Raw genomic sequence first — 23,047 nt, forward strand, 5'->3', positions numbered from 1 at the left:
TTGGAAATGATTTATAAGCACAGGATTGCAGATGTGCTGTTTAACATCAAATAAAATGTCACTTCTGCTTCAGCCTTAAGTGTGGTAAATGTATTTAGAATATTTGGATTTTTATGGGCTTTCTCCACCTAATGTATCGGTTTGTCTTAGTCTGTCTCGTCTTTTCATACCCCTTGAATATATGTATTGCATTAAGCGCTGTGTAAATTGTCGGTGCTATATAAATAAAAGATATAATAATATTAATACTTTGATGAATGCACGTTGTATAAGAAAGTGACGTCCTGCTAACCCAGTTTGGTATCTCAAATAACTACTTGTTCACAAACAAATCCATGGACGGATTAACTGTTATACATTATTGGGAGACGATTACTACCTGTAGGATACCTCATCCTTTCCTGTCATGGTAGAATAGACACATACAATACTCCCCTACCTAATCCAGATGTGCAGCTACTGAGCAGCAGCCTGAAAATGACCAGTAGCTCATAATCTACCTGGTGTAGACACCTGGTCTAAGGATTATTGTAAATCTTTCTATATTACCTTTTAATTGAAAGTTTTATCCAATTTTATATAACATAACAGCAGTATGCAGTGTAGCATAATTTGCTGATTGATCCCTTCCAATATCCTTATCATTCTGGTAGGTAAAAGATGTCTTAAAGGTTCTCGCCATATACTCAGTTTACTACATAATAACTATTGTGTGTATAACTGTGTTTTGTATACAACTGCTGTCAACATTTGAAAATGTGATTCTGTAAAATGTTGCTGTTATTTTTGCTCTTAGCAAAAACAATGTGAACCCCAATAAGCAAAGATGGGGATTATGAGAACTTGGAATATCTTGAGTACGAAAGAAATGCAAGTACATTTTTATTGTGGTGCCTCAAGGTAGTATTACCTACGCAAAGCCAAAAAGGCACAACAGCTTAAAGTCCAAGTAAGGAAATATGGGCTGATTGGGTGGAATGGTTCTTATGTGCTGTCAAATCCTATTCTATGTTTCCATGCAATTCACCCTTATGCCTTCAATAATAATAATAATAATAAAAGTATAGTGATATATTTTATAAGCAGTTATACCTAATGGTTAAACGGGTCGTACATTTTCTGAATGTATAAAACATCATATATTAATGTACTCAATGTATTCTGTAATGTAGTTATCCTCAATGCCCTGCATGGATAGAAGTCAATTTTCAACCCTAGTACTGCACTTAACCACCCGTACAAAGCTCCACCCCTGATAACCACATGTACAAAGCTCCACCCCCTGGTAACCACACTAACTCTTAGCTACGGTGAGGTCTCATTGACTAAAGCTTGCTGAAATTGGTAAAAGCGTTGTGGTGCCTGTGTGTAGCAGCATGTTGAAGAGATTTATTTGGCTTCTTCCCCTTGCTCTAACAGCTCTGGGTTTAGATGTGCCTTCAATTTCAGATGCTGACTTCATCAAGGCAGCTGTGGATGCCCACAATGGCATACGGTCTAATGTCACACCTACTGCAGCCAACATGAAGTACATGGTGAGCTCTTTGTGACGGGATTGTAGAAATCAGTACCGAGAATGGCCTGTTACATCATTAGTGATAAAAAAAATAGGGGTTATGTATAAAAAGTCATTCAGGTATTATAAAGTAGTCTTATCACTATGCCCAACAACAGAATAGTCCAACTGATTGGACCAGTTTTTGCCCCCTTAATGTTAGTTAAGAAATGTGTTTGGCTGCAAGTCAGCTCTAGTGCTGGCTTGGCAAACGCTGCAGGCCTCCCGCCCCCTGACCCCTGTGGACATGCATGGAAAGACTGACGGTGACAGTCGTTGGGCCATTGAGGAGTTGCAGCTGTCACCTCAGGCAAGTACTCACAGATCACTTTAATATACATTCTTCTTTAGTAAGATTAGTAAGAATTAAACAGTTTCTTTAAGTAACATACTTGCTGCAGTCATACATGATTTATACATATTGTTATTTTCCCTTCAGTTCAATTGAATCACTTCACATCACAACCATATTGGTATATTTCATTTTCCAAATGGGATTTTCCAAATTATTCCATCATTAGTCTTTTCCAAAGACTAACACTATGTGCTCTTTAATTCATAACAGTAAGTATCTCTCTTTGTGTAAAAATGCTAATGACATATATATATGTATTACAGTCATGGGACTCGTCTTTAGCAAAAACTGCAAAGGCATGGAGCAGTTTTTGTAAATTTCAGCACAACATTTACATCTCTTCCAACCGCCTAATCCATCCTACATTCTTTCCCATTGGTGAAAACCTCTATGCTGGTGGCACTTTTAATATGCATCAAGTAGTCAACTTATGGGCATCAGAAGTCAACAACTATAATAATGAGAATCAGACATGTAAAACTGGCAAAGTCTGTGGTCATTATACTCAGGTATGGTATTCATATACTATATTTTTAACATGTTGCTTGCATTTATGTCCTGTACATGTATATACTTAATTTTTTAGAAGCAGGTTGTTTCCTTAGATATGAATTATGAAAGATTACCTTACTAATGGAACTATTTGTTGTGATAAGTCATCCCAACATGCTATCTAGTATCTTGTTATATATAGATTTTAATCAAGAGGAAGGTTCTGTTCTTCAATGCTTCTCTCTAATATCTAAAATATTGTGTCCTCTTCCTTCTTTTCACATTTTACTCTAGTAACAACTACCCCTACATATAAGGTGCCCATCTGGGACAGTGAGTTCTGTTAAATAGTTTTAGCTACAAAATATAGAGACTCACATTATGGTTAAAGTGCTGCGATGTCATTATGGAGGGTGCAGTAAATGCCCCTAAATATACCAAAATGCAGGCATATGTATAACAAAGTATTTATTAAATAAACAATGCATTATTACACAATATAAAGCCTAATTAAATGGCCACAAATATTATGTCTTTGATGGCACTCTCCCTTTAATAGATTATGTGCTGCTACATTTCATATATTACAGACAAGCGATCAGATTTACTCAAGTATACACCATTAACACAACTTCTCCCAGACAAATATTGATGCTTACTTAGGTTAGTTAGGTTGACCAGACATGAAGCCTGTGACATCTTTCTCAGAGCAAAATGCCACCTGCCTTCACATGATCAGTTTATACTCCCATACAAAAGATAAAGGAAAGCTTTAGTCTAATTTTAGCTCCAGAAATGTGGTCTCTAACTGCCATGCCTGGGAACTCTACTTATGACCCAGATTCTCTGAGTGAAGGCCTGCAGTTTCACCTTTCCCCAGGTGCTTGGCCAGGTCCACTGTCTGACTACTCTGCACCTACCCCCAACTTTCTAAAGCAGGCATGTCCAAACTTTTTTCGAAGCGTGCCAGATTTGATGAACGTGCGAGGGCCGACCATTTTGCCTGACATTCTTTGAACCATTAAAATTAAATGCAAATTTAATTGGGCAATTTATCTTGTGGGGCTGCAATTGGCCCGTGGGCCGGACTTTGGACATGCCTGTTCTTAAAGCTTTATTTGTGGGTCTAGTCTGCTCCTACGCTTGGCCAGCCCCATCCCATGTGCCAATATCCACATCTATAAGGAAGCGGCTTTGCCAGAACAGAACTTTGACAGATCTAGGTAGCCCACACTAGGAAATATTCAATTTTTCTTGATGCCTTCATACATTATTTTCTGTATATTATAGAAAAACAGCAACTTTGGTAGTTTTGACCACTTGACATGAACCTTTTTCATTTCCCCGAATGTTTTTCTATGCATTTTATTAGATACTTGTGAAATGTTTTTATAAGCGGTGACATTTCAGACAGATTTTTCACTATAACACTTAATATCCATGCTTAGTAAATTTCCCAAGTTGTGTCTACATAATGCTTCACCCAGAATGAAATCTCTTCCTAGGTTATTTGGTCTAACAGTTACAAAGTTGGTTGTGCGGTTTCCCGCTGTCCTGGGACATATGGTTATATTGTCCTTTGCAACTATGGCCCTGCGTAAGTAATACATTGCAAGAAAACATATTATGAAAAGGAATATCACAATCTTGTTTTTGTTATTGAATCTGGTGACCTGCTAAAAGTCTTTTTATTTTTCTTTACTTTAGTCAGATAATATGGCTGCAGGCCAGGATAAGCTAGGTAGTTATGTTTTTGAATTGTAGATTTCTCAAGCGCATAGTGTCATCAACCAAAACACTTCATCATAGAAAGAGGGCAACCAAATAATATATAGTATATATGTACTCTCTCTATATTGATTTATATATATAAATATATATATATGCTACCCTGTGCCGTGAAGCCTTTATACACCATTAACACAACTTCTCCCAGACAAATATTGATGCTTACTTAGGTTAGTTAGGTTGACCAGACATGAAGCCTGTGACATCTTTCTCAGAGCAAAATGCCACCTGCCTTCACATGATCAGTTTATACTCCCATACAAAAGATAAAGGAAAGCTTTAGTCTAATTTTAGCTCCAGAAATGTGGTCTCTAACTGCCATGCCTGGGAACTCTACTTATGACCCAGATTCTCTGAGTGAAGGCCTGCAGTTTCACCTTTCCCCAGGTGCTTGGCCAGGTCCACTGTCTGACTACTCTGCACCTACCCCCAACTTTCTAAAGCAGGCATGTCCAAACTTTTTTCGAAGCGTGCCAGATTTGATGAACGTGCGAGGGCCGACCATTTTGCCTGACATTCTTTGAACCATTAAAATTAAATGCAAATTTAATTGGGCAATTTATCTTGTGGGGCTGCAATTGGCCCGTGGGCCGGACTTTGGACATGCCTGTTCTTAAAGCTTTATTTGTGGGTCTAGTCTGCTCCTACGCTTGGCCAGCCCCATCCCATGTGCCAATATCCACATCTATAAGGAAGCGGCTTTGCCAGAACAGAACTTTGACAGATCTAGGTAGCCCACACTAGGAAATATTCAATTTTTCTTGATGCCTTCATACATTATTTTCTGTATATTATAGAAAAACAGCAACTTTGGTAGTTTTGACCACTTGACATGAACCTTTTTCATTTCCCCGAATGTTTTTCTATGCATTTTATTAGATACTTGTGAAATGTTTTTATAAGCGGTGACATTTCAGACAGATTTTTCACTATAACACTTAATATCCATGCTTAGTAAATTTCCCAAGTTGTGTCTACATAATGCTTCACCCAGAATGAAATCTCTTCCTAGGTTATTTGGTCTAACAGTTACAAAGTTGGTTGTGCGGTTTCCCGCTGTCCTGGGACATATGGTTATATTGTCCTTTGCAACTATGGCCCTGCGTAAGTAATACATTGCAAGAAAACATATTATGAAAAGGAATATCACAATCTTGTTTTTGTTATTGAATCTGGTGACCTGCTAAAAGTCTTTTTATTTTTCTTTACTTTAGTCAGATAATATGGCTGCAGGCCAGGATAAGCTAGGTAGTTATGTTTTTGAATTGTAGATTTCTCAAGCGCATAGTGTCATCAACCAAAACACTTCATCATAGAAAGAGGGCAACCAAATAATATATAGTATATATGTACTCTCTCTATATTGATTTATATATATAAATATATATATATGCTACCCTGTGCCGTGAAGCCTTTATACAAAAACAGCACATTTCTAGTAATTTTCTGGGCCAATCTTACAGATGGGTGCCGCAGTTGCAAGCAGGGGCGGGCTGGGCAGGGGGGCAATTGCCCCCCAGGCCGCCCGAAATCTAATCTAAACGGCCGCTGGGTGCTGATGCCGCCGGCCGGCGCTACTTTAATACTTTTTTTTTAAAATTGAATATGGCAAGCCGGATCGGCTATTAAATGAAAAAAAAAAGTATTAAAGCAGCGCCGGCCGGCGGCATTAGCACCCAGCGGCCATATGCGATGGCCGCCAAGTGATGGGAGCAGCGTGAGGGGTGAAAGGTGAGTGCGAGGGGGCGGAGCCACTTGACTTGACTTGCCCCCCAGGCCTTAGGCTGCCAGCCCTCCCCTGGTTGCAAGGAGGAAAAGCAATGGGAGTGCATGAACCCTGAATTGAATTGTCAGGTTTTTAGTCGAGTTTCGCACTAAAATACAGCTCAGGTAGTACAGACACAGGGCCAGAAAATCAAAGGGGAACTCACTAGCTCCAACCTGCAGTTACTAACCAATCCGGTACCACAGCCCTCCATATACTTGTGCAATAAAGAAATAAAGCAGTGCCATGTTGGCAAGTGGGATAACTGTAAGGCTAGGTTTCCACTTGGGTTTTTGTCCAGCGTTATTTTCTTGATGAAAAACGCCAAGAAAACTGCCACTGCATTTACCTGCGTTTTGGCGTTTTTTTTTCTGGAGTTTTTTCTGGCCTTTTAGCCTTTCTGTGGAAATTGCTTATTTGACCTTAGGCAGTTTTTCCAGCCTTTACACGTTAGAATTGTCACCCAGCGAAAAGGGATTAGGATAATCCCCCTCCTGATGTCATTTCCTTGGTAGAGTTCTACTTAAACACGCCCCGGCGGACCCTTTTGTCTCTTTTCTGTGGTTTGTAAGGCATGCTTTATTCCGAATGTCTGCTCCTCTAGGAAGATTGGCCCCAAATGATGGTGCAAATTGTTTGTTGTTGCTTTTGGCACGCAGGATCCAGTTGGGTATGTTTGTAATGGCATGTTTGTTCCAAATGGTGTAAAATTCAATATGAACTTTGTTTTGTGTGAAACTGTTTGTTTCCAGCCTATTTCTCGTAGGACACACAGATACCGGGTCCATCCTCTGCATTGTAACTGTGGAAAAAAACGCCATAAAAAACGCCAAGGCAAAAAACCCACATGGCTTTTTCATGGCGTTTTTTCTCTCCCATAGACTTCTATTGGAGAAAAACGCCAAGATTTCCTTGCAAAAAACGCCAAAGTGTCAACATGCTGTGATTTTGAAAAACTGCCACAGAGCCCAAAAAAGCAGAAAAACGCCAAAGAGGACTGAAAAAACGCCAAACAGAAAAACGCCAAGTGGATATGGCATTGTGCGATTTCCTATTGAAGAACAGCTAACATCTGGCCGCAGCATTTTTTCACAAAAAAAAAAATGCCGTGTGGCTGAATTGGTGTTTTTATGGGCGTTTTTAGCAAAAAAAAAACCCAAGTGGAAACCTAGCCTCAATCAGACCAGCGAACACACGGAACCAGATTGTGTCCAAGAGAAAGGTCATTTGCAGACTGAAACCTTGATTTATTAGCTTGTTTGCTGTGGAGTACATCATGAGATGTATGCACAAGCTAATCATTTATTGTCTACTATTGATAAAATATATTTGCATTTGGCCTTTCTCTCAGTTACAGATCCCATTTTGTTTTCTTCCTGCAATATTATTTGTGGTTAGGGCTTACAGTGTGGGTCTGATATTGCATAAGATGAAGATAAAAGGTAGATCAAGGAGTATTAAACGGAATCGTATATTGAAGAAAGATTAGTGTGTTACATTGTGGCAAAAATCTAGGCGGTTATGAACCTAGGTCGGCCTGGCAAGGTGGTAAGCCTGTCTAGAGGGCTCGCACTTAGCTGGGTAAAAATAAAAGAGGACTGGAGGGAAGGTTATTGCAGTATGATGTAATGTTTACAAGGGTCTGAAGAGTTTAACCCCTTTACGTCATATTGACGTACCTGGATGTCCACAAAACGCAACTCTGACAAAGCCTCTAGGGCAGCATCAGCAGATGTGACAGCAGATATATATATATTTATTTTCTCCAGTTTCTACTAAATTACTCAGCTAATCATGCCACTATGGTAGCAAGAGAAAGCTTTCCTTTAAGAAAAACTGTATATAGTTTACATGGGTACACTATTCACAGGCAAGAGGAATAATGGTTGAACCGACATATGGCAAAAATGCCAAAATACTTCAGGTATTTGAGGTACGAAACCCCCTGGCAATGCCTTTAAATTAGCCCCTATCCTTGCTTATTTTTGTAGGGGTAATTACAGAGGAAGCAAACCTTATACAATTGGACTACCGTGTAGTGAATGTTCTGATGATATTTGCGTGAACAATCTGTGTAGTAAGTATACTTCCATTATTGCCGATCACTATGTGATTAGGTTCTGTATTTCAGAGATACCCACCAATCATACTTTACAATATATTAACTACAGGGAAGCATGTATTTTGCAAGTTGTGACATCTTTATCAACTTTAGTGAGAGGCCAATGCCTTCAATTTCAGAAAATGATTTATCTTTTAAATCTTTGTTCGAGACCGCAAGACTAGTTTGGTCGAGAACCTAAAATGCTTAAATAGCTTGCTTAAGCTTAAGTCTCAAATATTAGGTCGCTGGTGCCATTACAGGGGTAAAATCTTCATCAGTAGGTCAGACTTACCTGCCCACAAAGACCGTTCAGAACCAAAATGCCAATTTATCAACTGCTCACGTTATTTCATCAGAAGAGATCGCTTACTAAACAACATTAACCTCTTAAGCTACAGGGCGTCATGGACCACTATAACTATAACCCTGACCTTGAAATAGGAAATATCCTAAACCTGACAATAGAGGTCCGAACGTTAACGATACTTTTTTGAACAGTGAGCATTTTTGTCATATTAATCTTAATTGTAGTGAACTTATGTATATCACTGAAGCAATATTATACATAGCAATTGAGGGTATGGGGCCATCATGCACACCTTGCTATAATGTCATTTTGGGGTAGACATTTCAAATCAGACGCCAAACAGCATACTCTATGACACGGTTCCTTTAATGATCCGGGAATGGAAGTTTGAATAGAGATCAAGTAAACGCCAGGCACCAGCTAAACAATTTTAGGAGCCTTGGCTTCTGTGATCTGTTCAGTCCTGATAATCACTGTTTTTACATTTCCAAAGCTGAGGTTACTGCCCTGGCAAGTTCTGAGTAGTTTAAAAACTAAAAAATATATACCAATCACCAGCAACATTGGCTTAAAATTAACATAAAACAGAACTTCCTATTACATATTCCTTCTACTAAATCATTGAATGCTTCATAAAAATGTGAACTTGTGTTAAAATAAACTTTTCTCTACAGTATTTTTTATTTTGATGTTTCACTTTTTTTTTTTTAACAGCAAATCAGAAACGTGACAGAGTTGTGGGTATGTACCTAATCAGATTTGCTTTGCTAATTATGTTATTTATTGTGCTTTTCTAATCTCGGTAGTCTGTTTTGTACGCTTTGCATACTTGAATAACCGCTGACATTTAGAAGCACTAAAATAGCAAACACAATGTTTTCTAGTTTGGATGACTGTCAGACTATCAGTTCATTATTTTCTTTTTTTCAGATTTTCATGACTGGTGCCCATTCTTCTCACCTTTCTTGTTTTGCACGTTATACTGTCTTATTTTCGTACCTTTAAGATTGACTGCATTTGTCCTCATATTTTTAGCAGATTTTATTTTGCACAAATATCCCCCTACATGTTTAAAATAGCAATGTAATTTAACATGTGTTCACATCAGACATCCTAATGTTAGAAAATTAATACAGTATTTCTGCCACAAAAAAATACAAATTGTTATAGTTTGAATCTAAAACTGAAGTTTCTAGTAATGTTATGCCTCTAAATATAATGATGTCATGAGTTCAAATGTTTTCATGTAACAATTAGAAAAAACCCTGTTTATAATAGTAAACATGTTGCTGAAACTACTTCTGGCATGTGCTTTTTGTAGCTAAATGCAGAATTAGACAATTTCTAGTACTGTTGAATTTCCTATACAGAAATATTTAAATTAGATCTGTTATGTTAGACTCTGCTCTGGTTACTAGTCTATAAAACAATCATATGGGATAATGTGAAATTTATTTAAAAAAATGTTTGGTTTTAATTACATTTCAGATTGTAAATGAGTTATGGACCATCAATCCTAAAAGAAGCTAGCTAGAAAAGACTTTCTTTCACAATGTAAAAATGTAAATTTTGATCAAGTTGCATGTGCACTGAGGGATTTCTGTATTATTCATTACTGCAGCTACCCACATCCTATCTAGCACGTTCCTTGGCAGTAACTATATAAACTCACACATGCTTTTGCACACTGGATTATAGTTATCACTGAATGTTTCTTTACAGACCACTATAGTACAGCACTTGTTTATCTAAAAAGAAAGGAATGATGTTGTATGACAGCAAAACAATTACTATAAATCAGTAGGGAGTTGGAAAAGGGGTTGATTAGAGCTTCCTCCGTGGGCACTTTCAAACTTTTTTTTTGTTTTTTAAATAAATATATTGTTTGCGCATTGTCCTCCAGAAGATGGCATGGCCGAACTTATTCCCAGCAGCATCTTTTAAGTTAGTTGGCAGATGAATCTTCAATGAACGGTAGATAAAATATAGATTTATAGTCACGCTTTGAAATGTTCATAGAGTACAAAAAAACCATTATTTCTTCTTCTTTTTCTTCTCAGCCACAGCTAATTTCTGTTTTACTTCCTCTTCAGGAAGTGCACCAAGTTTCTTGTTCTTTGCCTTCTTTACTTTCTCCTTAATGGCATTCACATCAATTTTGTTAGATGTTGAAGCTGGGGGGGGAAAAAAAAAAATGCCAAGATGGTCACAGAATGAGCCAAGTGAAGGCTGGAATAGCCACCGGACCGACGGCAGTCCTAATGGGGCTTACAACCTGTCAGCCGCCTCTGGGACGTACAATAAATATTGTGGAAAACAAAATATTCCTGTACCTACAACAATATGGGAATTCTAAAATCTGTATTGACATACTTACAGAATTAAATTAATGAACACACACACAGTTGGGTTCACATTACCTTTCTTTGGCTTTGTCATTGGTTTTTCCTTAGGTGGAATAAAAGCCTTGTTTCTCTCTTCCTGTCTCTTTGTTACCGCTTCAGCTTGTTTTGCCTGATTTTTTTAAGTGGAAAGAAAAAAATAATTTAGGATGCATCTACAAACCAAATGGCGCAAATGAAAATATAAATATAATGAATATTAGAGAAGATTTACAAGCTATATCTCCAGGGGAATTGTCATTCATTTTGCGTGGGGCTTAAACCAAAGTGCATCATGATTGATTTTGCTGTAATCCCCGTTCAACGTGACCACAAATTCACAAGGCTCTTCTGGATAGTGCAGTGTGGACCGTCGCATGATGTTGTGTTCAGGAAGCAGAGGGGTTACCGGATGGTGCTGTGTGCGGTAGGAGAGAGGGACTGCTGCAGTGTGGTGTTTAGAGGGGGGCTGCCGCATCTATCTAAGGGGTTACCAGATGGTGTGTGTAGGAGCTGAAAAAGGATTGCAGCATAGTATTGCACGCAGGGAAGACAGAACATGAGAAAGAAATGCGTCAACAGACTCGTGAGAGAAGAGGGAAGAAAAAAACGCACATGATTTTAATGACAGACACACAGACTAGAAATAATAATGGATTACCTTAGTTTCTTCCAATTTCTTACGTTTCTTCTGGCTCTCCTTCAAAAAGTACTCGCCGCTTGCCAGTTCTTTATCAATCTAGTAAACAAACAGCGCCAAGAGTTACTAAAGCAGGAAAAAGGTTATACTTTGATTTTAGGACTGTATAAAACTGTTAGGAATAGTAAAGAATGACAAAACTGCTTTCATTTGGAGGAATATCTATTTAAAAAAAAAAAAAAGAAAAGAAAAAACAAGATTTCAAATAAATTTAAAAAAAAAATGTGCAGGGGATTGTTTAACAGGTTTGCTTAACAAGCTAACAAACTATGATCAGGAAATGCATTCACATGCACGGCTGGGGGTCATATTACTTTTGGCCAACTTTATTATTATGCAGTTATCTCTCTCTTTACATAATGCATAGGATAAATGTAAGGATATATTTAACATAAATACAAATACCAGGAAAGAAAAAAAAAAAAACTTTGAAGAAACGGCCAAAAATGTTAACGACACGTACTACAGTTATAATTAAAGTACTGTCAAAATTAAAACATTTAAATGAAATAATGTTACTAGGAAGATTATTAAAAAGAAAAAAAAACAAGTATAAAACAGTATAAATGATTTACCTGACTTTCTGGCTGAGGTGGTGGGAATGGTGTATATTCTTTCTTGATATTTTTGTTTTTCGGTTCTTTCCTCTTATTCACGTTCTTGTGCTTAAACTTAGGTAGAAATCTCTCCCAGTTTTTCATTCTTAGTTCTGGGTCCTTGGCTAGCTCTCGCTTAATCATTAAAGCCTGATGATGATGAAACATAATGTATGACATACACCAATCATTAACAAATGTTAAATCTTAATGTTTTGTTATTAGAAAAACAACAATTTCCCAAATGGCATCACTTCAAGTGCAATACAAATCACTGGTACAGGTCATAAAGCCTGAAACGGTAAACAAATATCTTTTACTTATACAAAAATGTGTATTATAATAATTTGCATTAAGAGTATAACACGTAATATCTTCTTTGAAAACAGACATAACCGAGCTCTGCATTCAATTTATGGGTTGGCAGTAATTAATGGCATGTAACGGTTACCTCAACCATTAAATTATCATGCAATGTTACCAGCAAGACCTTTTTTTATTGCACGGAAGAAGGTCAATTTCATTTTTGGATTGCACTGTATGTAGCTTTATACAATTTTTGATATTGTGTGGAGAATCAAAACCAATTTATTCAGTATTTACCTTAATATTATATATTGGGTGAATATTCTTCATTGTGTCCAGAACCACTTTTCTAACCTGTAATAGAATTTTAAAAAATAGGTTAAAATAAAAACAAAAATGACAATTCAACAACCCAACACTGTCCTATCAAATTAAGTTACGTCAGAGCAAACAGGTTTAGTTTCCATTCTGAAATATTAACAAAGTGTGTTTACTGTTTACCTCTTTTAACCCATTGTATGGTCCTATGGCAGATACTGTATTCCCCTGGACCATAATGTAACAGTTTGTTAGAAGCTCCAGAGCCTAGAAAGAAAAATGATAAAGATAAACAGCCACCCCCCAAAAAAAAAAACTTATTTTCCAAAACCTATTTATATACATTACATATACCTTTAAGGTTGATCCCTTGGGTCCCAAAATCCTCTGTCTTCTCTTGATAAACCTTTCCCTGTTTCGGACTAGTGAACCTATTTTAATGATGTCACAAGCCATATCATCCTGGAGAATCCGCACTGCCTGAAGGTCATTAAAACAGAGAATAAAAGTAAATTAACATTTTAAGGGGTTGAAAAAACTACTGTAAAACACCAAGCAACGCACATATCGGAATTGCCATTCATATTGCACAGGAAGCACTTACCTGCTCAAATGGGACACTTCTGGCTAGCAGCTTTATGAAGTCTCTAGCTCGGACGATTACATACGGATCGAATGTCTTTTTGGTTGTGGTGACAGTCATGCTTCCTTCAATTAAATCTAACTCTGCTTTGACAAACTAAAAACAAAAACGTCCTGATGTTAGAGCTAAGTTGCAAAAAGGTCAATGATAAACAAAAAAACAAAATTCACATCAATGCGCTGTAGTTACCAAGTTGAATTACATACACTTTACATGCAAAGTTATGTGCTCACTTCAGCACAAAAAGACTAAATGATTTTACATAACATAAGTCCAAAGGGGCTCTCATCCTGCCAAGAAACATGATCACTTTCAATTGACATATCGGAACATTTTGCTCCACTGCTTTAAAACAACTAAAACTGCTTAAAGAGCAATATCGCCATATCATATAATAGGGCAAGCATATGATTATTGGCCTAAAATGTAATTATCATGCAGTGCATGATCGGACCTTTACTGAGCGTACGATAACGCACGTTAATGCATACTGATATATATTTTTCTACAATAGAAAGGATGGTGGTAACTATTTTCAAATCTATTTGTTAAATTATAAACTAAAAGGAAACTATAATTACCCTTAAAAGCAAAACTGGATCACAGACCACAAATGAAACACTATTTCATTTGTAATCAAGTAAAGCAGTTCAAGATACTCACACTGTCACTTAAAGCTTTCTGAACAAGTGGCCAGCATTCTTTCAAGTAAGCTTCCCGGTACTTGGGGAACAATGTCGCAAAACTGCTCTCCTCCAGCAGCCCATGAGGGTTATGGTCTTTAGTGAAAGGATCTTCTTTCCATCCATCAGGGACAGTGAGAAGGTCAGACTCATCTACTAATACATAAAATTGTTTAATGTGTGCAATTAAATATTTTATACACATTCTAACTTTCCGAAATTGACATTTCTTCAAGGTTAATTATATCGTTTATAGTGCGATGGAGACAGAATTACCTTTAAAGGAATTCCCCATTAACCAAGATAGATAAAGACAGAAGAGAGACAATAGTATTGGATGAAAGCTCGAACATACTGTTATGCCAGAGACTAGTTTTAGAATGCCTTTGCACAGGTTTTCTGGTTAAGTTTATTTTAACATATGTCACTAAAATTTAAATAATATCCATGTGACAAAGCCAAGAAAGACAAAGATCACTTCAAATGCAAATACTCGGTTGGGAAACCATTGTTGTATGGACCTCTTTCTTGATCGTTAAGGAATTCCTTATTTTAGGGATTCTTGTCTAAGTCTCTGTAATGTAACTAGGGCTGCAACTAACGATTATTTTAATAATCGATTAATCGGCCGATTATTTTTTCGATTAATCGATTAATCGGATAAAAAAAACAATATGCAAATTTTTCGTTTATTTAAAAGAATTTAATGAACTGGATGTTAAAAAACAACTTAAAATTTACATTAACATTCTTATTTTGTTATGATGTAATAAAAAACAATATTTTCAAAGTACAAGAACCCAAACACAATATTTATGAAACAAAATAACCCCAAACATTCTGAAAAGAGGTGGACTATTACTGTTCAAGAAACTTTGCCCCAGCACTTTGCACTTTGCACCCAGCACTTTGCACCCAGCACTTTGCACCCAGCACTTTGCACCCAGCACTTTGCCCCAGCCCTGGCACTTTGCATCCAGCACTTTGCACCCAGCATTCAGCACTTTGCACCAGCACTTTGCACTTTGCACCCAGCCCTGGCACTTTGCACCCAGCACTTTGCACCCAGCCCTGGCACTTTGCACCCAGCACTGGCACTTTGCACCCAGCACTTTGCACCCAGCACTTTGCACCCAGCCCTGGCACTTTGCACCCAGCACTTTGCACCCAGCACTTTGCCCCAGCCCTGGCACTTTGCATCCAGCACTTTGCACCCAGCATTCAGCACTTTGCACCAGCACTTTGCACTTTGCACCCAGCCCTGGCACTTTGCACCCAGCACTTTGCACCCAGCCCTGGCACTTTGCACCCAGCACTGGCACTTTGCACCCAGCACTTTGCACTGTGCCCCTGCACCCAGTCTCTAACTCTGCCCTGCACCCAGCCCTGCCCCCACATTCTGCCCTGCCCCCACACTCACACTCTGCCCTGCACCCACTCTGCCCTGCACCCACACTCACACCCTGCCCTGCATCCCCACCCCCACTCTGCCCTGCACCCAGTCTCCCACTCTGCTCTGCACCCACACTCACACCCTGCATCCCCACCCCCACTCTGCCCTGCACCCAGTCTCCTGCCCTGCACCCCCCACCCCCACTCTGCCCTGCACCCCCACCCCCACTCTGCCCTGCACCCCCACCCCCACTCTGCCCTGCACCCCCACCCCCACTCTGCCCTGCACCCGCACTCACGAACCGCTCTGTGCGAATGGAGCCACTCGCACAGAGCGAACCGCTCTGTGCGAATGGAGCCACTCGCACAGAGCGAACCGCTCTGTGCGAATGGAGCCACTCGCACAGAGCGAAGCGCTCTGTGCGAATGGAGCCACTCGCACAGAGCGAACCGCTCTGTGCGAATGGAGCCACTCGCACAGAGCGAACCGCTCTGTGCGAATGGAGCCACTCGCACAGAGCGAACCGCTCTGTGCGAATGGAGCCACTCGCACAGAGCGAACCGCTCTGTGCGAATGGAGCCACTCGCACAGAGCGAACCGCTCTGTGCGAGTGGCTCCATTCGCACAGAGCGATTCGCTCTGTGCGATCCGTGCACATAGACATGAAGAATACTTACCTCCGGAACGCGTCACATCCGTCACGTAGCTAGAAGGCGGAGACTGCAGAGCGTGTAGCAGAAGCGGGGAACGCTCGCGGAGGTAAGTAAAAGGAGCCGAGTGCTCCAACAACGAATTGATCACTCGATTAATCGATAACGGAAATCGTTATCGATGATTTCCGTTATCGATTATTATCGATTTTATCGATTCGTTGTTTCAGCTCTAAATGTAACGTCTCATTTATGGGATATTAACGTTTACGTGAAGCTTAAAAGGACACTCCAGGCAAATACATGAGGAGGGGGGGCATTATCTAACTTTAAAAAGGACCTCTAAACTATCATACACATTAATGTGCATATGATGGCTGCAGCGTCCTTTTACGCAGAACCTCTAAACGTCAAACAGCATCATTTTACCTTATTTGTTGCTAAGGTTAAACAATGAAACTTGTATCATTATAAGGAAGCCTGCTAACTATTTATCCTGTGGGCATCCAACCTTGCACACCGACAGCGAAGGTGCTGCAACAATACAACTGCTTGTTGGATTTCAGGGATTTATTAATTGTACAATTAAGGAGGTTTTCGTCTAAGTGATGTTTGCTGAGCTCCATCATGGTAACCATGGGGAACACATGTAAGAAATACACGATGAAGGGCAGTTAAACCCTGGTTAAAGGTGAATACTAGCCAACCTGTAGCCTTCTTTTGGTCAGTAGTCTTACACATCATTAGGTGAATTCGTTACATAGAAAACCATCATAGATGGAACATATAATATGAATGCCCAGAGGCACATCATACCTCACCTGGATGCATGAGACCTTTACGAACACAGCAGGCAACATTTAAGGACATGGCAAGGCACATGGTTTGCTAGAAGAATATTACACCAATGTATTTAAATACACAGAGCTGTACACCGACAGCGTCCCTTATAGCAGCAGGTAAACGTGTGTCGGTTCACCCGGTCACTAACCTGGCAGAGATTCACTCTGCTTCTGTTTCTTAGGAGCAGTACGATCAGCCTGTTCGCTCTCCGCCATGCTGCCAGGAGATAGTCCCAACACGTGACGTAAACACTCCTAGAGCGCAGCTACAAATCCAGCCCGTCGGCCACTAGAAGGGCTATTTTGAGTTCCGGTGTAACGTGCGTTCCGGGTTCTAACTTCTTTCTGAAACACTTAAAGGTCAGCTTCCGCGGCTCTGCAGAACAGCGGACTTCAAAGCGGGATCTACTGCCACAGAATATTAGACCACAGGAAGTGAAAATGTGAAATATTTTTCTGAGAAGCCTTAGCCTCCTTTATAAATATATCCAGAATGTATGGTACTGCATAAGTGAAGATTGCTCAAAAGCCTAATTCATTTTAAAGGGATAACACTATCGAGTGTCTTCAGCAAGAATGACTTAGCTGGCCCTGTATAATGATTCATTGCATGGTTGAAGAGACTTTGAAAACAATTCTTACTGCTCTAGCAATGCATTATACAGGAGAATCCAAGCTTTTCCTACTGCAGAGGCGCAACATGGTTGGCCCTTCATAATGCATAGTAAATTGAGGAAGTTTAAATCTCCTGCACACTCTATTTAAACTGTTCCCTAACTGAATAGGACCATTGTGGTTGACATGATGCCATAGCTCATATCCTCTATTTATTGATGGACACACTGCTTTTTGGTACTGTGGTTGCCTTTAATGCTCTTGTTTTGTGTCTTCCAGCTCCGATGATTCTCATTATTATTCAGGCTAAGAGTTCTAGGAGTTGTATTCCACACGAGGTAAGGTGCCTTTTTGTATAATGGAAGTATCTCCTGTACATTGAGACAGTGTGAGGCCTGCTATGGTGACAGGGAAAAAGGCTGCCTGTTATACCGTGGTAGGTGTTTTTGCATAAACCTGCACTAGGTGGAACCAAAGAGCCACATTCACGTATGTTTCCTATTCATTTATTCTTCAAATGAATGGTCCTTATTAATAAATGAATCTAATAAATCTGATAATGCCTATAAAATGACTGTAAAATTCCCCTATGGGGGTTCTCAACAAAATTCAAATTTACAAACTTGATTGTATAACATAAAAACATAGAAAGTGACAGCATATAAGAACCATTCGGCCCAACCTCTGAATACTTTCCATAGTCCCTGGCCTTAACCTATCTAGCTTAACCTTATGCCCATCCCATGCTTGCTTAACCCCTTCGTGACAAAGGTTGATTTTACTTTTTGTACCCTTCGTGACAATGGCCGTTAACATTTCTGCGCTGCTTGTGTTTAGCTGTAATTTTCTTCTTTCCCGTTTACTGAACCCACACACATTAGATATTGTTTTTTTCAGGACAAGAAGGGCTTTCTTTAGATGACATTGTTTTGATTGTATCATATTATTTACTACTAAAAAAAGTATAAAATATGGTGAAAAATTTAGAAAAAAAATGACTGTTTCTAACTTTTAGTTGAAAAATCTTTTACTCATCTATAAAAGGTAATGAAAAAAACCTGCTAAATAGATTCTACTATTTGTCCTGAGTTTAGAAATACCCAATGTTTTTATGTTTTTTTGCTTTTTTCTGCCCATTATGGGGCAATAAGTACAGGTAGCGTTTTGCTATTTCAAAGCCATTTTTTCCAAATCTGGTAATTCTTCCCCCCATGTGCCATTTCGGGTATCTTTGAAGCCGGCCAATGCAATTTACCCCATCAAGTCATATATTTTTGAAAACTAGACAGCCCAGGGTATTTCAAATGCTAGTATTTTAACTCTTTCCATGCACCATATCTACCACCAGTCTTTGTCAAACTTTGTGGTAGTCATTTTTTTGCATTTGTTTTGTCACACACATTTTACTTCAGGTATGAATTAAAATGTTCTCGTTTATGTCACTATCACAAAACACCCCAATATGTATTCAGCAACATCTCCTGAGCGCAGCGATACCCCACATGAATGATTTTGCCTGGCTGTTTGGGGGCAAAAGGGCCACATTTGGGGCATGCGCATTGTTCAATGTTGAACTTTGGCATTTGGGGATCCACTGCCCATGCCCTATTTGGTACATCTTTGAGCCGGGCCATTTCAGTGTGCCCAATAAACCCATATATTTTTGAAAACTAGACACCCCAGGGTATTTCAAATGCTAGTATTTTAACTCTTTCCGTGCACCATATCTACCACCAGTCTTTGTCAAACTTTGTGGTAGTCGTTTTTTTGCATTTGGTTTTCCACACACACTTTACTTCAGGTATGAATTAAAAAAGTTCTCGTATATGTCACTATGACAAAACACCCCAATATGTGTTCAGCAACATCTCCTGAGTACAGCGATACCTCACATGAATGATTTTGCCTGGCTGTTTGGGGCCAAAAGGGCCACATTTGGGGCATGCACATTTTTCAATGTTGAACTTTGGCATTTGGGGATCCACTGCCCATGCCCTATTTGGTACATCTTTGAGCCGGGCCATTTCAGTGTGCCCAACAAAACCATATATTTTTCAAAACTACACACCACAGTGTATTTTAAATGCTGGTATTTTAACTCTTTGCATGCACACATTTTACCACCAGCATTTTTTCAAAGTTTGCAGTAGTATTTTTGTGTGTGTATTTTTCCCACACACACCTACTTTATGTATGAATTTACAGCTCCTGGTATATGCCGCTATCACACGACACCCCATAATGTGTTCAGCAACATCTCCTGAGTGCAGTGATACCCCACATGCATGGGTTTGTCATTTTTGTGGGAACTAAAAGGCCACATTTAGTACGTGTGCATTTTTCTAATTGGAAATTAGATGTGTGGCCATCCTTCCCCCGGTGTTAATTGGGACGTTGTTGAACCTGGCCAATTCAATTTACCCCATCAAATCATACATTTTTTAAAAGTAGACACCCCACGGGCATTTAATATGCCAGTATTTTAACTCTTTCCATGCGAGAATTGTTTTAAGCTAATATGCTAATTTTAGGACTTGCTCACAAAAATATATTTTTTATATATATATATATTTAATTTTTTTTTGTCTTTTTTTAAATTTTTTTTTAACATTTTTTTTCAACTTGGAGGTTCCCCTGATAGTGACATCAGTGGGAAATGATTTTTACATTTTACTATTTTTTTTCTAATTATTATTAATTTTATTTTATTTTTACTAATCACACTGTGATTAGAAAGCTGGGCTCCATTGACTTGCATGGTGAATGCAGTACCTGTATTCAACCTGCAAGTGGAGCCAAAGTTCTCTAGATGGTCTGGACCATCTAGCGAAATTTTTAAATTTGTTGGTTCCTGTTACAGGGCAGCGGCCATCTTGCTTGATGGCGAAGATCATTGGCAGCTGCGGCTGTGACCGCTCTCCGGAGCGGTCGCAGCCCATCGAAAGGTAAGTGTTTGGTGTCGCTGGATGCCTCCTGATCGAGGCATTCCAGCGACACCATTTAAGTTTAGGAGGTGATCGTCGATCGCCTCCTAAACGCTTTTAAAACGGGCGTCCGCCGCCATACAAAGTATGGCGGATGTTGACGCCCCGTGGAGGGGCCAGAGATGGCCCCTTCGTGCCGATCGCGGCGTTGCTGAATGCCTCGAGGTCGAGGCATTCAGCAACGCTTTTTGGGTGCAGAAAGCGAAAGTAGATCGCTTTCTGCACCCGTTTAAAGACGTGCCGGTCCAGGACCGGCAATTGTCGTTAAGGGGTCACTGTATTAACATCTACCATGTCTGTTGGAAGGCTATTCCATGCATCCACTACCCTTTCAGTAAAGTGATATATCCTGATGTTACCTTTTCCCCTCTAGCTTATGACTATGTCCTCTTGTTGTGGTAGTATTTTTGCTTTTAAATAAACTCTCTTCCTTTATCATGTTGATTCCCTTTAAGCATTTAAATGTTTCCATCATATCCCCCTGTCGTGTGTTTCTTCCAGGCTATATATGTTAAGATCCTTTAACCTGTCCTGGTAAGGTTTATCCTGTAATCCATGAACCCTTTTAGTAGCCCTTCTCTGAACTTTCTCCAACAATTCTATATGCTTCTGGAGATACGGTCTCCAGTACTGTACACAATAGTCCAAGTGAGGTCTCACCAGTGATCTGTACAACAGTATGAGCGCTTCCCTCTTTCTACTGCTAATATCTCTCGCTATACAACCAAGCATTCTGCTAGCATTACCTTCTGCTCTACCGCATTAAATCCTCAGAAATAATCCATTTCCTCACACGTTGAGGTTAGGACAGTATCAAATATCACACCATGGTATGTTCACTAGACAAGTACATTATTTTATAAAGTCCAATACAACAATTGGCATAGATAATATAAGCAACTGAGTAAAGAACGGAGTACCAAAATCAAAGAAGCAAAGCCCAACAGAGGGGGCAGTTACCATTAAACTGATAATAGTGGTGTTTTATTTTCAGTATATAGATGATAGAGCTGGTCTGCACAGAATGTTGTTTAGATTCTTAACATTGAAAAATATCATCCCTCACTGAAAGTAGGGGTGTATCGCCACACACATGGGTGTCTGCTTACCTTGCTTCTTTGACTGATTTTGGTACTCAATTGTGTTATCTATATACAGCAATTCTATTCCATTTTATGAAATAATATATTTTTCCAGCATTAGATCTATTTATCTGATACTTGATGTGTAATTATACTGACATGGACATGGGTTTGATATCGATTTTACTTTTGCACACTATTACTTCAGAGATGTAGGTCTCACATTCATACACCAATCAGCCATAACATTATGACCACCTGTCTCATATTGTGTAGGTCTCCCTTTTGCCACCAAAACAACTCTAGAAGATGTGCTTTAGTATCTCGCACCAAGACGTTAGCAGCAGATCCTTAACCCCTTAAGGACAATGGGCGGTCCCTAAACCCATTGAAAACAATGCATTTTGAGCCCGTACATGTACGGGCTTTGTCATTAAGGGGTTAAGTTGCGAGTTGAGGCCTCAGACTTCTTTGTCCTGCACATCCCACAGATGCTCTATCGGATTGATATCTGGGGAATAGCCAATGCTATCAGGGGACTACTGTGTCCATAAAAAAGGCATACATAGTCTGCAACAATGCTTAGGTAGGGGGTGCGTGTCAAAGTATCATCCACATGAATGGCAAAACCCAAGGTTTCCCAGCAGAACATTGCCCAAAGCATGCCTCTGCCGATTCGCCTTCCCATAGTGTATCCTGGTGCCATGTGTTCTCCAGGTAAGTGACAGACATGCACCTGGCCATCCACGTAATGTAAAAGAAAACACGATTCATCAGACCAGGCCACCTTCATCCTTTGCTTTGTGGTCCAGTTCTAATGCTTACATGCCCATTGTAGGCGATTTCAGCGGCTACGCAGACCCATACGCAACGCACTGTGTGTTCTAACACCTTTCTAACAGAACCAGCGTTAACTTTTTCAGCAGTTTCAGCTACAGTAGCTCATCTGTTGGATTTGACCGCATGGGCCAGTCTTCGGCCCCATGTGTATCAATGAGCCTTGGCCGCCAATGACCCTGTCACCAGTTCACCGCTCCTTCCTTCCTTGGACCACTTGTGATAGCCGGGAACACCCCACAAGAGCTGCAGTTTTGGATGTGCTCTGACCCAGTCATCTAGCCATCACAATTTGGCCCTTGTCAAACTCACTCGAGATCCTTGCCTATTTTTCCTGCTTCTAAACGAAACAAAATATTCTGTGCCATAGGGCTGTATTCAGTAAACACATGTCTCCAATGCCTGTGTATGCATGGTCAATGATACCCATGCATTCATAGGAACCACCTCTGGCAAAGTAAACAAGCTACATTTCTAGTAGAACCACAGCTTATTTACATAAAAATAAACAATGAACCAACAGTGAAGAAAGTGCATCAGTAAAGCAAACATAGTAACTGCATATGGCACAATGACTACCTAGAGCCTGTGAAATGTATTTCAATTATATCCCGAAGTTTGGGTTATTGTGAATTTAAGACATGAATCTTT

At 39.5% G+C, this 23,047-nt stretch overlaps 2 protein-coding genes across 2 annotated transcripts; one reads left to right on the forward strand and one right to left on the reverse strand.

The window, feature by feature from the left end:
• Positions 1–1,376: 1,376 nt before the first annotated feature.
• On the forward strand, positions 1,377–10,310 carry LOC128491357 (GLIPR1-like protein 1). Its single transcript, XM_053463675.1, has 6 exons — positions 1,377–1,535; positions 2,174–2,419; positions 3,908–3,999; positions 7,947–8,032; positions 9,081–9,107; positions 10,270–10,310. The coding sequence occupies exons 1-6, from the start codon at positions 1,377–1,379 to the stop codon at positions 10,308–10,310; spliced, it is 651 nt and encodes a 216-aa protein (XP_053319650.1).
• Positions 9,328–17,094, reverse strand: KRR1 (KRR1 small subunit processome component homolog). Its single transcript, XM_053463676.1, has 11 exons — positions 17,028–17,094; positions 13,974–14,146; positions 13,272–13,406; positions 13,022–13,147; positions 12,851–12,934; positions 12,647–12,703; positions 12,023–12,193; positions 11,409–11,486; positions 10,787–10,880; positions 10,072–10,540; positions 9,328–10,024 (listed from the first exon to the last, which is right to left on the reverse strand). Exons 1-10 carry the CDS (start codon positions 17,092–17,094, stop codon positions 10,401–10,403), a joined length of 1,125 nt encoding a protein of 374 aa, XP_053319651.1. The 3' UTR covers positions 9,328–10,024; positions 10,072–10,400.
• Between the last annotated feature and the right edge of the window lie 5,953 nt (positions 17,095–23,047).

The sequence above is a fragment of the Spea bombifrons genome, chromosome 4, assembly GCF_027358695.1.
Source record: "Spea bombifrons isolate aSpeBom1 chromosome 4, aSpeBom1.2.pri, whole genome shotgun sequence".
NCBI classification, from domain to species: domain Eukaryota; kingdom Metazoa; phylum Chordata; class Amphibia; order Anura; family Pelobatidae; genus Spea; species Spea bombifrons.

What these genes read in the sequence shown, in the direction of transcription:
- LOC128491357 (XM_053463675.1), top strand. Translation starts at nt 1,377, where the DNA reads ATGTTGAAGAGATTTATTTGGCTTCTTCCCCTTGCTCTAACAGCTCTG. An exon ending in TCTGTGGTCATTATACTCAG is followed by an intron (nt 2,420 to 3,907) that starts GTATGGTATTCA and finishes ATCTCTTCCTAG; the next exon opens with GTTATTTGGTCTAACAGTTA. An exon ending in GAAACGTGACAGAGTTGTGG is followed by an intron (nt 9,108 to 10,269) that starts GTATGTACCTAA and finishes ATTGTCCTCCAG; the next exon opens with AAGATGGCATGGCCGAACTT.
- KRR1 (XM_053463676.1), bottom strand. Translation starts at nt 17,094, where the DNA reads ATGGCGGAGAGCGAACAGGCTGATCGTACTGCTCCTAAGAAACAGAAG. An exon ending in ACCCAATATATAATATTAAG is followed by an intron (nt 12,194 to 12,646) that starts GTAAATACTGAA and finishes CATCATCATCAG; the next exon opens with GCTTTAATGATTAAGCGAGA. An exon ending in AGAAATTGGAAGAAACTAAG is followed by an intron (nt 10,881 to 11,408) that starts GTAATCCATTAT and finishes TAAAAAAATCAG; the next exon opens with GCAAAACAAGCTGAAGCGGT.